The sequence below is a fragment of the Gallus gallus genome, chromosome 9 (assembly GCF_016699485.2).
Source record: "Gallus gallus isolate bGalGal1 chromosome 9, bGalGal1.mat.broiler.GRCg7b, whole genome shotgun sequence".
Classification (NCBI taxonomy): Eukaryota; Metazoa; Chordata; class Aves; order Galliformes; family Phasianidae; genus Gallus; species Gallus gallus.
In genome coordinates, this window is record NC_052540.1 from 9,743,250 (window position 1) to 9,759,162 (window position 15,913).

Sequence of the window (15,913 nt, forward strand, 5' to 3'; positions counted from 1 at the left end):
TCATTCTCAATACTGCTGAAGTTATTGAAACTTTTTTCTTCATTTTCACAGAACTTACAGATCATCAAGATGGAGGGAATGGAAATGCAGAAGTAAAAGATGATAACTTCTGTACTTACTGCCTGCAGAATGGCTTTACTATGCCTGCGTGATAGCATCTCTAGGGCTGTCAGTGCCTGCTCTGCCACATCAATGCACTGAATAACTTGCAGCTAGAATAAATCAAGAAAATTTGTAGAACAATTACTAAATTACCTGTATAAACAATGTTCATTAACACTTGGACAGTTAGCCTGTACTAAGACAGATGCTAACACAGCTACACTGCTAGATGTAACCAAGTTCAGCAATTTAAGGCTGGATCAGTTACATAGCTACTCTGTAGCTACTCCAAGAGTTTCAAGTATGTATAATTTCTCAGTATCTTGTCAACAACAGTAAGACAAAGTTTACAGTGATTCACACAGTGCTTTACACTAAGGCTATGAACAAAGAAAACTATTTTAAAAGCTTCTGATACATTATTCATTGTCTTGTAAGCTATGAAAGAAGCTATTATATTACGGGTAATCCTCAAATTAGAACAAAACATAGGAAACCTACACATTGGTTTAGTACTGTTTTGATTTCACGTTACCTTTTCCAAGAAGACAGGAATTGCATCTACCACTACAGCAGATGATCTGGGAAGTGCTTCCATCATGTATGTTAAGGCTCGACAAGCATGGTTCATCTATAAAGTATACATACAGCTCTGCTTTAATTTCAGATGATAGCACTTACTCAAGAATTTTTTTTAACATTACAAATCACTTACGATGTCAAAGTTATGCTCCATCTGCAGCAATGTTATCTGTTTTTAAAAAAATAAAGACTCAGTAAAAGAAGTACCTAGGTATCAACATCAAGTGCACAAATCTACAATGTAGCTTTCTGTATACAGCAATACATAGTTGTTCACACAATGTTAGTTGAAAAAACATCAAATAGGCTACAAATTACTAAGGCTTAACTTCAGTTTGGGGGTGTGTTTTCTTTGTTACACAGAGGTATCCACTAGATGCCCACATTTTTCTGGGACATAGAATCACAATCACCAAGTTAACCTCTGAGATCGCTGTAGAAGAAGTTTAAAGTCTTTCTGTACATCGTTATCTTGGCTCGTGCATGCCTGCAGGCATGCATTCATCAGGCTTCTACCAGAAAGCACAGCTACCTTATTAACAACATAAGCAGCAAGGTCTGTTTTACTGACATTAACCAATTCTTACCACAGAATAAACGCTCAGTACAAGCAGGCTCTGTTAAAGAGCAATCTAAAGGCTTCCCTAATGGAATCCCTACACTCCAGTGGGTTTTAACCTGAAGATGTAACTGACAATACACAGATAGTCAGATTTCCCCAGTGTTAGTTCCAAATGCAACCATGTGGAACAAATACCTCTTGAAATCATAAATACTTGATTTAAGCAAAATATTCAGTGAAACATTTTATCCTCCAACAGACATACAAAAAATGATTTTTTTTTTTTTTTTTTTTTTTTACCAAAGCTGGCACAACACTCTTGACTGGAAATCCTCCCAGTGTTTCTTCATTTCCCATGACCAACAGCTGGCACATCTCAATAACTGCCTGTAGTTGCTGACTTTCATCAGTGGCTTGGAGACCTTGTAAAAGCTGCTGGGCTTTAGAACCTACATAACCAAAAAAAAGATTAGAAAAGATGATATTAGAAGATACATGTTTAGTGCAACTGCCACGCTATACTTCTGCCAGAGTGGAAGACCAGAAATAGTTTGCCTTCCTCTGCATTTGTAGTTTCTCTTCCTTCCCCTGCCATGTAAAAGTGGAGGGAAAGGGAGATGAAATCTCACTCTTGGCAGTCCTTCCAGTGCAGGCTGGTCACTTCACAGGAAATCCATCACACTGCTCACCATAGTCATCTCTGCCAACCTACAGCAGGTGATAGAACCCACACTCCAAATTTATAAAGTAAATCACTTTTTAACATACTCCCTAAATAATATAGCAAATGGAATATCGATTAGACCCTCTCTTCCTCTTGGAAGGGAGCTTAACAGGCTTGTTTTGGCTCTCCTGCAAGCCAAATCAGCTTGAACTATCCAGCTTGCATTATCCAGCTGCATAACGCAGATACAGCAGAATGACAATAAGGACTCATGTTCCCCTTGGGACAGTCTGATAACTAAGACACATCTGAAGCTATGAACAATGAACCTTAGAACTCATACATCCTATCTGCCTTAAAGCTACCTTGAGAATTTGTTTAAAACTAGGAAAAAAACAGGGGGTTCAGAGGTCTTCTGTTAAACAGTCCATCATGCAAGATAAAAAGAAAGAAAGAAAGAGTAAAAAGGTGAACCCTCCCTTCCCCACCTAGAAGAGAACATCAGGTGGAAAAAAAGTCATTTAAAAAGGGAAGAAATATGGCTAAAGCAAATTTGTCTTCCTTACACAAAGACAAGCTAATTAATACTGTTTACAGGCAGTCTAGCACTTAAGACATACAAATCTCCAACATGTAAAATATTAAATGATGTAGCTAATACAAATACTAGAATTTACTACTGGCTGAATTCTGCTAGTCTGGAAGTGGAAAGAATTAAGTCAAATTAGACAAACTTTGCTTACTAGCTCCACTTCCAATTGTCCTGTGGAAGAGCTGCGACATCCGAGGACCAAGAGGGCCAAACAGGTGAGGAGGAAGACCCCTAGCCTCTAACAGAGCTAAAAGCAAACAGAGGATAACAGCCATTGTCAAAGCTTCTACATATACTTTTAAAAGCTTAAGTTCCATGAAGCTATAATTTAAGACTACTTGAATAGTAGTACTACAGTTTTGATACTTTAGGAAAGAGGAGTTAAGATTAGATGACTGTAACTACTTCAATTTATAAACACACACACAAAAAGATGACCTTTAAGGAACAGGTCATTTTTGTATGCACCAGAGCATTAAGACCCCTTAAGAAGTCACCCAGCAAGTATCCAGAGCTATATACTTTTACAGAAGAAATCTGATCTACTAATATTACAAGATCAGATATGATCTAGCAGATATACTAGACAGTAATTCCAAATGTGAATTCAAACTAAGCAAAACTGGTTAAACTTATTATCTTCAGAGGCTCAGGATCTGATCTTCAAAATTAATCTGAAAGGAAGGATACGCAGCTTTATTTGCTGACGAGCAGGGTGATCTATTGAATATTAGTTTGTGGTTTTTTTTTAAATAAACACTTTTCAGACTTTGGTTACTCTGAATCAATTGGGAGAAGTATCTATTTTTTACTGTAGCAAATATAACTGCTTCGTATCAATACAAATATGGACATAATAATAGTTCAACATTCCTAACTTGTATCTGTGCTTACTGAGAGCAATAAGCAAATGAAATGGTACTGACAAGGCGCTCAGTCCCACATTAAAAGGTACAGATTAACTGATATCCATCATTTTCAATGGGGATTATGATCACAAAACTCCTTGAGAAATAGCAACAAAAAAAAATCATGAAAACAGCCACAGGACATGAAAGCTGAAGTTTGTACCTGTCTGTACTCTCAACTTATGAGAGATCTAAATCCTTCCATCAAAGGCACAAAATAGAATATTTTTTAAGAATGGTTAAATTTTGTTTGGTCAAAGCTTATAGTAACATGAGCATCGGTGATAAGCGTGAAAAAAATCATTATCCTGAAGCAGGCAGAGTAACGGCGAGTCAAATGTAGCCTTTCAACTGAAAATGCATTGCTGCAAAAACAGTTTGGTATTTTGGAAATACTCATGTACTTAACAGGAGTAAGTTAGTTCTCCATCAAACCCCCCCACCAAATAAATAGCAGCATATTACATGCCATGGAAACAAACAAGGACATTCAACACCACCTCTAGATATTAGTTGCAAATTCTTGCATCTTTAGTGAGTTAAAGTTGGTGGTCTCATACATAAAGAGAGCTACAGTAAGAAAAGGATCACATTCACAAAGATAGAAACAAAATAGAGCATTCCTACTACATATAAAATACAGAACTTGGGTCAGTATGGGTATTTACAGGCTGTAAACAAAAATAAGTTATGAATTAGATTTTATACCTTGTAGTCTTCCCATCTCAGAGTCATCTGACTCACTTTCTCCAGATGTTGTCATACCTACAGCCCCAGCAACAGAGCTAGAAGCTAGAAGAAAAGCAGATTGTGAGCTACAAAAGCTTTCATTATCTCCACCATCAAGGAAAGTGTCCACCATCAGAAAAATGCTCCTCTTTGAGCACGGTTTGTAAATTTAGTAAATTAGTTTGTTTCTCCTCAGATTGTTGCCACTGTTTTGTTTTTAGGCCCATCTCTCTATCCTTTCCCCCTTTTTCCAGGGTGCAGATCCATGGGTCCCTCTGCCCTCCTGGTCACAGAACTGGACCAAACCACCCCATAAACTATTGACACACTGCCACCACACTTCACTGCAACTACTTCATTAAGATCAATGTCAGCCCAGAGAACTAATCCTTCCAATAAAAGAACAAGGCTATAGCAACACAAGATGATGAAAAGTCAGATCAGCAAATAATCTTTCACATTCATTTGTCTGTATCATTACTAATTTCAGGCCTTGAGTGTTATGCTGCACTTATTTAGTTTTGACTTCTCATACTGATGTAGCTGATTTTAATACACAGACATTTGAGTTTTTTCTACAACTCAGCATAATTGCTGGAAAGCTGCTTTGAAATCACTGCTGATTAGGACCAGGTGACAAAATTAAGTACTACTTCACAGGATTGAGGAAACAAGAGTGCTTATTAATCTAATGACAAAATTTGCCTGTATAGACAGGCTTGCAGTTTCAGACAATTTGCAGAATATTTTACAGAAGTTATAAAGGAACTCTTATAGGTAAACACTTGTCAAACTCTTCAGAATATAGAAGACATCTCGTCAGTCAGCAGTACAGTCATTTCTGTAGCATTAACATAAATTAGTTTTCAGATTTTTTCAGCCTACCCTATTAGAAATTTTTGGGAGACTATGAAGTAGTCTAACTGAAACTTGTACCTGATAGCCAAGGGATCAGATTCAAAAGCAAGGGTCCCTCTCACTGGAAGCTGTACCAACTTAACCATAACTTCTTAAAACACACTAAGTTCTAGAAGAACTTTGCATGAGGAAGTATCAGCAGTATACCAAAATGCTGCAATTGGCAGTATTACTAACCTGCAGCTCCCTGGGGAGTCTCATCTGTACGTGCAGCTGAAGAGTTAACTCCATCCTGGTTGTTGTCAGGATCAGCCATCTTCTCCTGTCGGCGAGCTTCAGCTGCTCCTCTTTTGCCCAGGCCAGAGCCCCGCCGACTAAAGATTCAAGAAAACAGAGGTTCAAGAACTTAGGAATTATAACAAGAGATTCCTTCATTCAAGATATAATTTTTCTTTCATTTACACAGGTAGTTACCACAAAGGTGCACAAAGACAAGGACTCACATAAGAACAAGTCTTCATAAAACTATCCAGCTTTCCCTTACTTGCCTCACCTCACACCACATCCATGATTTGTTCATGCTAAGGCATTACAGCTAGATCTTCACATTACACACACTAGAAAAAGGCAGTCTACTAAAATAATAGTTAAAATTATTAATCTTAAAGTGACTTAATTACAAATCAAGTACACATTTGAGAAGAACTGATGGAGTACTTATCTTTGAAGAAAGTTCTGAACTACTAAAAGCACAGAACCCTGACGTTCAGGCTTCTTTTAAATGGCAGACGAAGTTGAAGGGCATAGGCCTTTCTAAGTCTGCTTTTTTAAATACTAGTATTGTCACCATTACAAATATATATGCCTGTGATGTCAGAAGCCAAATTAAAGTGCAGAACTGACAACAGGATCAGACCTCAGGCATATCAAGTACCTAGATATTTACAACGTCAGTTGTTCATATGCAGCTGTTGAACAAGCTGAGTCAGTTGAGCAGTACAGTATTAAAACAGACACCACCTGCACAGCATCATAAAGTCCTTTTTATTTTTCAGAAAACATTCATTTTATTATTCACAACACACCATAGTTTAGAACTCTACTAGTATTCAGTAACTTTTTTTTAAACACAATCTAAGGGAAGGATTACTTCAATTTGCAATACTGCCTTTGGGTACTTCTTGCCCTCAACTACTATAGCTGAGGTACTTATTGAAGGTCTGGTGATGCAGAGTTCTATGCATTACCCATGACACTGGCATGCAAAGTGTCACAGCGAGCCTGAAGAGCTGCAGCGACTTCTACAGTAGCTAAGAAAGAGATAAGGACAATTTTCACCCATAAAAACAAATAAACATCAATCCACAGCAGAGATTGTGTTTTGTTGTCTGAAGTTTTACCTGGTACTCGCACAGGAGCCCGTGGTCTTTTGCCGTGTGCTCCGCCGTAAACTGGGGAGCTCAGCAGGTGGTGATTCACTGCGCTTCTTTGTGGATTTTCTTAGGCCTATGTAACAGGTAAATGATTAAGAGAGTAAGTTGGTCTTTAAACACACAGCAGTTCTACAAAATAATGAAGCAGGAGAGTCTCTACAGAAAAACCACAGTAACTCCACATCAGCTTTTAGTCATCTTACACTGAACTGCTCTATCAGTAAAAGAAAGGTTGAAGATATTTATTTTACTCATTTCAGTGCTACTAAACTCCAAACTGTTACTTGGGCACCTTTCGTAACTCAGACTACAGTTAAACAAGAGCTCGTAGGCCTTCCTCATAAACAGATACCACAGTACGAGGTATGTTTCTTATTTTGATGTGTTCACATTCAAAACACCTAAAATGGAAAAAAAAGAAAGATTTTAGCTTTAGATTAGAGAGGAGAACTACACCTGTTGGGAAGATCTCATCTGTTTTGCCTTGCTTAGAATTAATCCACACAGCATTAAGTTCGACACAGTCACTACCTGAATCGTCATTTTTTAGTTACAGTCAGTTTGATCTGTATTAGTACAATTTAAGAATAACTGTCTTAAACCCAAAGCAGTCTCCCCTACCGCCCTCCAGAATTCAAACACTGCCAGCGGTGAGATCTACAATATGTTGGGTTTTTGTTTTGTGTTTCTGCTGCAACTACATCACTGCAAACCCTACTGCTATCCTGAGGCCTTCCCTCAGGCAAATAACCATGCACATCTTCACAGCTTAGGGAAAGGAGTTGGGAGTTTTTAAATTTAGGAGTATTTGAACTGTTGAAGGCTGACAACTGATACTAATTTTGCTCTAGTTTATGAAGCCATCATTCCAAGGGGACTTCCAACCACGGGACATCTCTAAAAAGATAAAATAGAGCTCCATAACATCCAACTTACGTATACTATTGCTAGGACAAATAAAGCCTTACAAAGGAATTAGATCTCTGTTCCCTCTTCTGGTAACAAAGCAAAAAATACAACACACAAGCATATACTGGCTTTTTAGCACAAACTGGCTTCTGTTGATTTCTTATAAAAAGTTTCAGAAATACTGAGTTGCAGTATTTAGGGATGAAACTGTAATTATGTCAATTTTGATAGGATATTTAAAGACAAAAAGGAAAGTAATCTGCAAAGTTATTAATGACCTAGTCAACAGCCTGTCCTTGCAAATACTATACTGTGTTCGATCCAGGAATACATTAACTGCATACAGCATTAAGTTCCATGTAGATTAAGGCTAACTTGATACTCCTGCGTTTACTGTACACCTGACTTACTAACCCAAGGAACTTGGCAACCTAAGAAAGCAAGCTTCAGCAGCCAACCACCAAACACTGACCTGAAGCAAGTCAGCCACCTGAGTTTGCAGATAGTCCATACTTATAAAATAAGCCTTTTTTTTTTTTTTGCTGCTCCAAAGGCAATGACACTTTCACTACATTATGGTTTCAAACCAACAATTTAAGTTGAATTTGTGGCAACAGAAACAGTCATTGACTCCAACCCTATCCACATATAGTAAGTGACTTGCCTTGCAGGAGGGTGGGAAGAGTGATGTTAGAAAGAGACAAGAGCAATTTGAAACAGCTGCAGCAGAACCCTGGGCCACAACTACCTGCATTTCTCAAGTTATGGAAGTGCACAGAACCAACAAGCCCTCACAGCTGGTTGTATTTTGCAATACAAATTGCATGCATTAAGTATAGTGCTATGAGTCCACAAGATATGTCTACTGCTCTATAAGTTCATTTTAGATAGAGACACCAAACAGCCTGCTGCTCCACGTAACATTATGGTGAAAATTTAAAAATGAGGTCTACTTTTACCTTACACTTGGAAAACTTAATTACCCTGTTACAATAGTCTGAAAAAATATAAAAGCACATTTTAACTCCTTATTTTAACACATCTCTTACTACTTCAGATTCAGTATTCAGCTTCAAGTAGTCAGACCTAAACATTAGGCTTGCTCTTAGCAGTTCACTAATAGACACCACATATCCACCATAAATGAAGTAAAATAGACTTGGCTTATATCAAAATAGGATTTATGCAAAGATTTCACAAGACAGCAGAGCTAGCTGAACAGCTTTCTGCTGCATCTCATGGTGTGGTTCTGCACACTCGTGCCTTACTATCCCCAGGCTGAGACATAGCACACACACTCGTTGCACACTTCCATTCTGTTAGCAATCTGCCACAGCAGTGAGCTGAGCAAGGTTGACAGGAGTCAGATGAGTACAAACACCATAAAACAGTGGGACAATGAGGCTTGGAGTGGATTGTCCTTCCCTTTAAGGAGGCATTAAATTAATTGAGCCATCTCTTTAAACTGAATTACTTCAGTAAGAAGGTGCTACAGAACATACAGTTAGATTGGCAGAGGAGATGCAAAACACATCATGGTCTGAGCACCCAGAACAGCTGAGTTCATTCCCTCCTGCCTCTCAGTGTGAGCACTCTATTCATCAGATCTTTTCATGTGTTTTCCTTTTCCCAAGTCTCCTCTTCTATCTCTGACACACCTACAAGGGCACATAAGCTCTTCCACCTCCCTTTATTCATTTCAAAAAGGGCAAAAAGGATGTGACAAGGATTTCTTAGAGCTTGCTTCCTTCCTACTGTTTATAGCCACTCTGCCCTTAGAGTTCATCGCTTAAGAAGGCTTAAGTCACTCTTATCACCTGCACCTTTTGGAAAATCCTTCCAGTCTTCCCAATAACAAACTGAAGACCACTAGTTTCTCTAGCACAGGACCAAGTCTCCTTTTTCCCCCACAATTTCATCAAAATTCCTTCTTCCCCTTAACACGCTGCTGGCACACTTCCTGCCTCAGAGATAGTCCTATCTATTGGATCTGCAGGTGGAAAACAGCCCCATGCCTTCACAGGTAAAAAGGGTACAATCCACATTCAGATAGACAGGATTAGAGATGTCCAAGGAGCATGTGACAAAGGAAAGCACTAGTCATGCTACCACTGCCAGCAAGGGCTTGCAGGTGAATTAAATCCTTGTTTATCACTATTCAGCACTATTTCTTTAATAAAGAGCACTCCTTAAGAGATCCATTTCAAAGAGCAGAAGCTATGAACAGAGACTTTCAAAAGAAAGTTAGGCTTAAGTAGTTCATATTCAGCAAGTACAAAAATTTCGGATGTGAACCTTAATTCTGAAGTAGAGCCATAGGTTTCCCCATAGCAGGCAGATAAATTGTTTATGCTGTGACATCACTCTATTTGCATGCCAAACACTCATGGTAATGAGTCTAAGGAAGAGACCCAAAACAGGCTAAACCTGAAATGGTGTAGCCCAACAGAAATCAAATGAAGTTTTAAAAAAAAAAATCTCAGAAACATCTTCATATTTTAAGTGTCCTTACCAGTCAGCTTTTTTTTTTTTTTAAGGCATTTTTTGTAGTATGAAAGAAACAAGTTCTGAATGCAGCTTTACCTACTGCGTTCACTTATTTCAAAACTCTGAACATGTTACTCAAGCCTAAATGAAGTTACATTTTCAGTCTGTAAGTCTGAAATCCTATGGTTGCAGTTCAGAAAAATAATCAGAAGAAAGCTACTCGTTAGAGCTGAAAGTTTAGACTTTAGATTGGCTCTTTCCTTCTCAGGCAATAAAGCTGGGGTAAAAATAGCAGTGGTGGGAAAAGGCACCTCCTGCCACTCTAATGCTCTAGTATTCCCCTCAATATCAACCCAAACATTAACTGTTGACTGTAGTTCCGTACATCATTCTTCAACTAACATAGCTGTATTTACACAGGCATAACTGACTGAGTCTGCTAGTCACAAAAATCTCCCCACTTACCCCAGGCCATTCTTCCTAGAACCACTCTCGCACCACCATTCTCCACTCTCCCTCATCCCACACTTTTTCTCTCTCCTTAAAGGGTTCTTAGCTATTTTCTACTAGTTTCTGCCAACTGATCTTATTTCAAAAGTCTTTAAGCATCTGTCTCAAATTGTACCTCTACAGAAAGCAGAATTCAGTAGGGTTTTCACTGTGACTTTTAAGGACTCTTTCAACAGAGGGGCATACACTGCAATCATTTCATATAGATCACCGTTTGCCATTCTGCTTTAGAAAACATTAGGGTTGTTAATACCTTTGAAATATCACCTACTTATGCTCCCTCACTCTCCTAAAGTTTTTAGCTTACCAGAGCCATCCTTCTTTAGTAACCTGTCTTGATGGTTTCTTATTTCTTATTTTTTTGTTTGACATCTCCCAGCATTTTGGATAAAGTATGTTTTTTGAAAATATTTGCAATCTGTACTAATATTAACCAGTCAGTGAAGCTCCGTAACAGCCAGGGGGTTTTTGTTTTCTTTTGTTTTTAAGAATTGTTACTGTTGTTTGAAATTTTTCAAATGGTTGTGAAAGAGCTTTAACAAACCTTTTGAAAAGCTAAGACTATTTAAGAATACAAAGTTTAGCATCTTCATTTATTCTAGATTAAGTCTTTACATCTTAGTAATATTTAAATAGCTCAGTGATATTTAGTATAACCACACTTAAATCAGTGGCATTCAATGTAATAGCTATTAATGACATCTAACACCTGCTTACTGTAGGCTACAGCAAGACATCTTACACTTCCCAGTACTATCTTTTCCCTCCTCAAACTGGGATTCCATCTAGAGAAAACAACTTTTTTTGTTTAGCACCTAATGAGTCTTACTATGCTTTACAATCCTCACCACCGCCTTTTTAAGCACCCATTTACTGTCCATACCATCTTAGTTCTATTTATGACATAAAACCAAGACATTCAAGTATATGTTTACCTTTCACAAAAGCTGACTTTCAAGTCACAAAACAGCTAAAACTAGTCAAGCTGGCTTTCACAGTACATTCTTGGTAGAGATAATTCACGCTGTTCTCAATGTTGTTTTTCGAGCTACTCAATGCTCCCCCCCTCAGACTGTGTTATCCCAGTGTTCTCACTTCTAGCAAAAGGCTTATAAGCAGTCACAAACTATCCTCCACCTTCATCTCTTGTGTTCACTTATCAGAAGTAAATCCTTTTGGCTCCCTGTGGCTTTTCTCCACTGTCCAAGAAGTTGCCCATAAGAAAGGACAGACTTCATTAACAACTTGTCCAATTCTTACTCCTTCTCCTCTTAATTTCTCCTGGAGAAGTTTAGTTTTTCCTCAGGAATCCAATCACCCATTAAGTCTTGATCCAGGCATATAAAGCTTTGTCATAAGAAAGCAACACCTCCCCCCTTCCCCAATGCTATCCTTCTTCAGCTAGGTTAGGTCATTCTAGAATCAATACTCCAGTCATGCAAGTTATCCAAAACAAGCCTGTTAGGTCAATTAAGTCTGTTTTGATTATACAGGAAGCCATCCAGGTCCTCTTGTTTATTTCACATATTTCCTGCATGAGTATTAGCTATAGACATGCCCTAGTTGGGACAGGGCTACACACAATCATGCCTAGATCAACATCCAACAGTTACCTAAGCTTTAGAATCCAACTTAATAAAGCAAGTTTTACAAAACACTTGCTATTTAAAAAAAAATCAGATTGTAAACAAAGTCAGTATAATACATTTTAAATGTTTTTCAAGAAAACAGAGCTACAAGCACATCCTGCATACTACTGAGCAAAGGCTCAGCTTGGAAAAAGCCTAAAATCCCCATCAGAACATACAAGAAGTGGCATCTACTACTTCAATGAAGAACCAGGAGAGAGGATACATGTATTAAGTAAGAAGAATTAGCAAAGTAGACTTCAGACACGAAACCACAAATTTCTGCTTGTTTTCCAACAATTTTATCAAAACGGCAACATCAGACAGGACAAACACAATAAAAGAATCTTATAATGATTACGTAGCATCAATCACAGAAATAAGCAAGTATCTTGTGTATATTTTGCTTAAAAAAATTGCATGTAACATAAAATTTAGGCCTGTAGAACACCAACTGTTTACTTAAAACCTTTTGCTTTAGCCGTAAGTAGTTTCAGTCACAGCTTTGCTTAAAAGCTCAGTGAACATTACACCAGTTAATTTTCTTTAACAGGTCCCAAGAAGCCTTAAAATAACTTACGTACTAGTTTAGAAGAGTTAATCTGTAAAACATACACGCTTATTCTTCCATAAAAGTGAACAACTTACTTGCTAGCTTAGCCTGTAGTCCTGAAGGTCCAGGTTTTGAGGTCTCTGACTTAGAAGAGCCTGGTAGAGACAGTTTTGTTTTAGGGAGACTAACTTTTGGACTGAATCGAGCAGCCCAGTCAAACTTTGAAGAGCCACCTGTTTTGCTCTGTTCTTTGTCCCTGCTGCTCCTTCTTGGACTAGGGCTGGACGCAGAACGTGAACGTCTAGCCTTATTCTGGTCCTTACCCTGTTTCACTCTGGCACCCTGAGGAACAGTGGAAGAAGCAGAGGCAACAGCAGAAGAGGAAGAGGATGTAGAAGCTGAAGAAGAAGAATCAGTGATGGTGCTACACCCAGCTTTGGCTGAGGTCACCGATTTTGAAGCCAGCTTGGAGGATTTTGCTGACTTCTCTTCAGCTCCAGTTGATTCAACTGCTGAACGACTCTTTATACAAGACGTACTCTCTGTCCTTTTCCTTTTCTGACTTCGGGAGCTACCAGCAGCTCCACCCTTTCTGGTGTGAGCCTTGCTTGTTGATGGCAATTGTGTAGACTTCTGCTGTTCTTGGTCTAAGTGTCTTCTCTTGGATTTAGTATGTGGCTTGTTACTTTCCGAGGAAGTTTCGGCGTGTTGAAGTGCTTTAGGTTTTTTAGCAGAGCTAGGAGAATTGGTCCTGCTGTAATCTGGACTAGCACTGCGTTTAACTCCTCGAGAATTGTCTTTCTTAGGCACTTGCCCCGTTTTTTGCTTTTCTGAAGTACTGACTCTTTCTGAATCTTCTTGTGGTATTAAAACAGCAGATGAACTACAGCCTCTGCAGAAATAAGCAGAGACAGCATTAGTATTAAACTCAAACCTCACACTGTTGCAACAGTTTCGCAAGATAAACATAAGCAGTCAAAATAATAAAGGAAAACTACATGTGAGAAAACCTATTGCTTATAAAGTTGACTCTGTAACAAGAAACATGCTCATTCCAGATTGTGATGCAAAAAAAAAAAGACCAACATGAAAACTAGAGCTGCAAAATAAATGCATCAGATATTGCTTTTAAACAAAAAAGAGGGAGATATTGGATGACTTGGATTGCTTTCAGTAGGATTTTTGTAAAATTAAGAATTTCAAGCTATAAAGCTGTTATCTGAATGTTTGAGAAAACAAGTTCCACAAGAGAACAAGGAGTGCTCAGCAATGCATAACTAGTCATAACAGGATTCTAGCTCAACAGAAGTGCGTAATGAAAGCCTATCTTAAGCGATTAATTTAAAGCACAAAAAGAGTACAATTTTCCTCTACATGAGAGAGAAAGATCATCCAGTGTGTATGTAGCAGAAGTGTATAAAGAACAGAAAACATGTCTGAAGTGTTTAGCCTAAACACAGGTATTCTTTGGATTATTGCGAGTTTCAATTACTATTGGACATCACTCAGAACTCCTTAGGCAATCTTCCCCCAGCATAAAGAGGGAAGAAAGGAAAAGAACTTGCAAGTATTCCAGGACTAGTTATGCATAATTTGTATGCTCCCCATCATTGATGAAATGCTCTCAGTTGAATTAAAAACCATGAACAGAATGAGACACACTGAAGTACATCCACTGAATGCAATACCTAACACCTATTAGTCATACATATCATAACAACTCTGTATAATTAGATACATTGCATACAATTTGAAGTGCAGATAACACTGATAACATGAATATGAAGTGCAATTACCTTTTAGAAAAGTGTCCCTTGGACTGCTCAGAAGTAGTATTAGACTGCACTTTGGGTGTCTTTGAAATAGATTTTCTACTCTCAGGAGGGCTATGTGCCTTATGTTTTGCCTGCCCTAAATGTGACCTGTCAGCAGAAAGTCAAAACAGAAAGCTATCAGAATTCTGAGACACAGATACAAACCAGTATGTGGGTTGTTTTTTTTTTTTTTTTAATTGTTGTTGGGACCATTTACAGTTATTAGATTAACTTCAAATCCTTCCACATCAACCCCTTATATTAAGTCAGTATTTCAAGACAAACATCCAGTCTGGCTACAAATCACTACCCATCTAATTGTTTTAGAAAGCACAATTACTGAGGCATTTGCAGTGAATCTAACATTTTCTCATATCTGAACTGGGTTGATAAATTCAAGTTTTTCCAGTGCACAAGGTTACTGAATTATTCACTTCAGCATTCAGTGTTCACCAGCACAGTAAGGCATAAGATTAGATCACCCGTAAAAAACCTTCTCTCAAAAAGAAAGCAACACTCAACCTCAAGATTTCATGCATTAAGGTTTATCCAGTCATAAGTATTTACAAGTTTGTTTCTTCGATCTTCCTTCAAATGCTTGGAAAAGGAATGTAACCAGTTCAGTGTGGAAGGGAAGCATAAAACTTTACAAGTTATTTAATAGCTGCAGTTCCATCAATTCAAAAGGACTGAGTACTCTTTGATAATGCTGGAGCATGTTAAATAACCCACATGCTACTGATGAAGGAAGTCAGATGAGACAGGAAACCTGTGATGTCAAAGAAAGAAATGAGTTTCAGATAGACTATGAGAGTTCTCAAGCAGCCTTCAGCTACATGCAAAAAGTAGGTTATTGTATGAGCTTTGACTAGAGGACAAAGATCATACTATACTACAAGTGAAATGTAATGCTGAAGTTACATCTTCAAATATACTCCACATTTGTTTTTCAAAACCAATGGCTATCATTGTCTGCAAGACTCACAAGAGACAGTCCATAAGCATGTAGAACAGCACAGTATAAGTAACTGCAGTAAGAGACATCTTGCATTTCCCTGGATAAAACATCTCTGACAACTGTAAATCTCAGCTGTTCATATCCTACACATACAGAATGCCTGACCACCACTAACCTTTATGAAACCTCAAACCAGTCTCTCATTAATGCTGGTAGAAGCAATATAAAACATGTTATTAGTTCCCAAAGAGATAGCTCTATGTGTGATCAGCCTAAGCTATCTAGTCCTCTGAGCTGAGCTACACAAACACCCTTAAATCATATGGAGGGGATGGGGCGTGGGAATAGAAGATTCGAGTTCCAACCCACGTATGACCCCAAACAAACATCAGAAAGCTGCAGCCAAATGAGTAAGTGGGGGAGGTGAGAGTTCCCCAAGCTTTCAGATCACTTTTCTGACGAAGAATCAGCAATCTTACCAGTGCAAGGAGACCTTAATTCACTAAGGACTACTTTCCTCAGCAGGAAGAAGTGTACTAAGTTTAACCAATCAAGTGATAACCACATGATAATCTGCTTAGAGTCAAAATGCCAAAGTATGAGTATTGAGTGTTTTTCTTGGTA

General features: G+C 38.2%; 1 protein-coding gene across 20 annotated transcripts in view; it reads right to left on the minus strand.

Annotated features, from left to right (window-relative positions):
* The window catches only part of TRIP12 (thyroid hormone receptor interactor 12), a 66,488-nt gene that overhangs the window by 23,302 nt on the left and 27,273 nt on the right, over positions 1-15,913 (minus strand). For 9 of the 20 annotated variants that reach the window (XM_004937065.5, XM_004937064.5, XM_015276964.4 and 6 more), the window contains 10 exons: positions 14,314-14,439; positions 12,613-13,409; positions 6,398-6,503; positions 5,235-5,371; positions 4,119-4,202; positions 2,654-2,749; positions 1,547-1,695; positions 818-853; positions 638-733; positions 120-212 (listed from right to left, as the gene is read on the minus strand). In XM_004937065.5, the coding sequence (XP_004937122.1) occupies positions 120-212; positions 638-733; positions 818-853; positions 1,547-1,695; positions 2,654-2,749; positions 4,119-4,202; positions 5,235-5,371; positions 6,398-6,503; positions 12,613-13,409; positions 14,314-14,439 (1,720 nt within the window). The remainder of the gene's footprint in view (positions 1-119; positions 213-637; positions 734-817; positions 854-1,546; positions 1,696-2,653; positions 2,750-4,118; positions 4,203-5,234; positions 5,372-6,397; positions 6,504-12,612; positions 13,410-14,313; positions 14,440-15,913) is intronic. The other 11 variants (XM_025153691.3, XM_015276971.4, XM_040706058.2 and 8 more) reach the window with 6 other exon arrangements.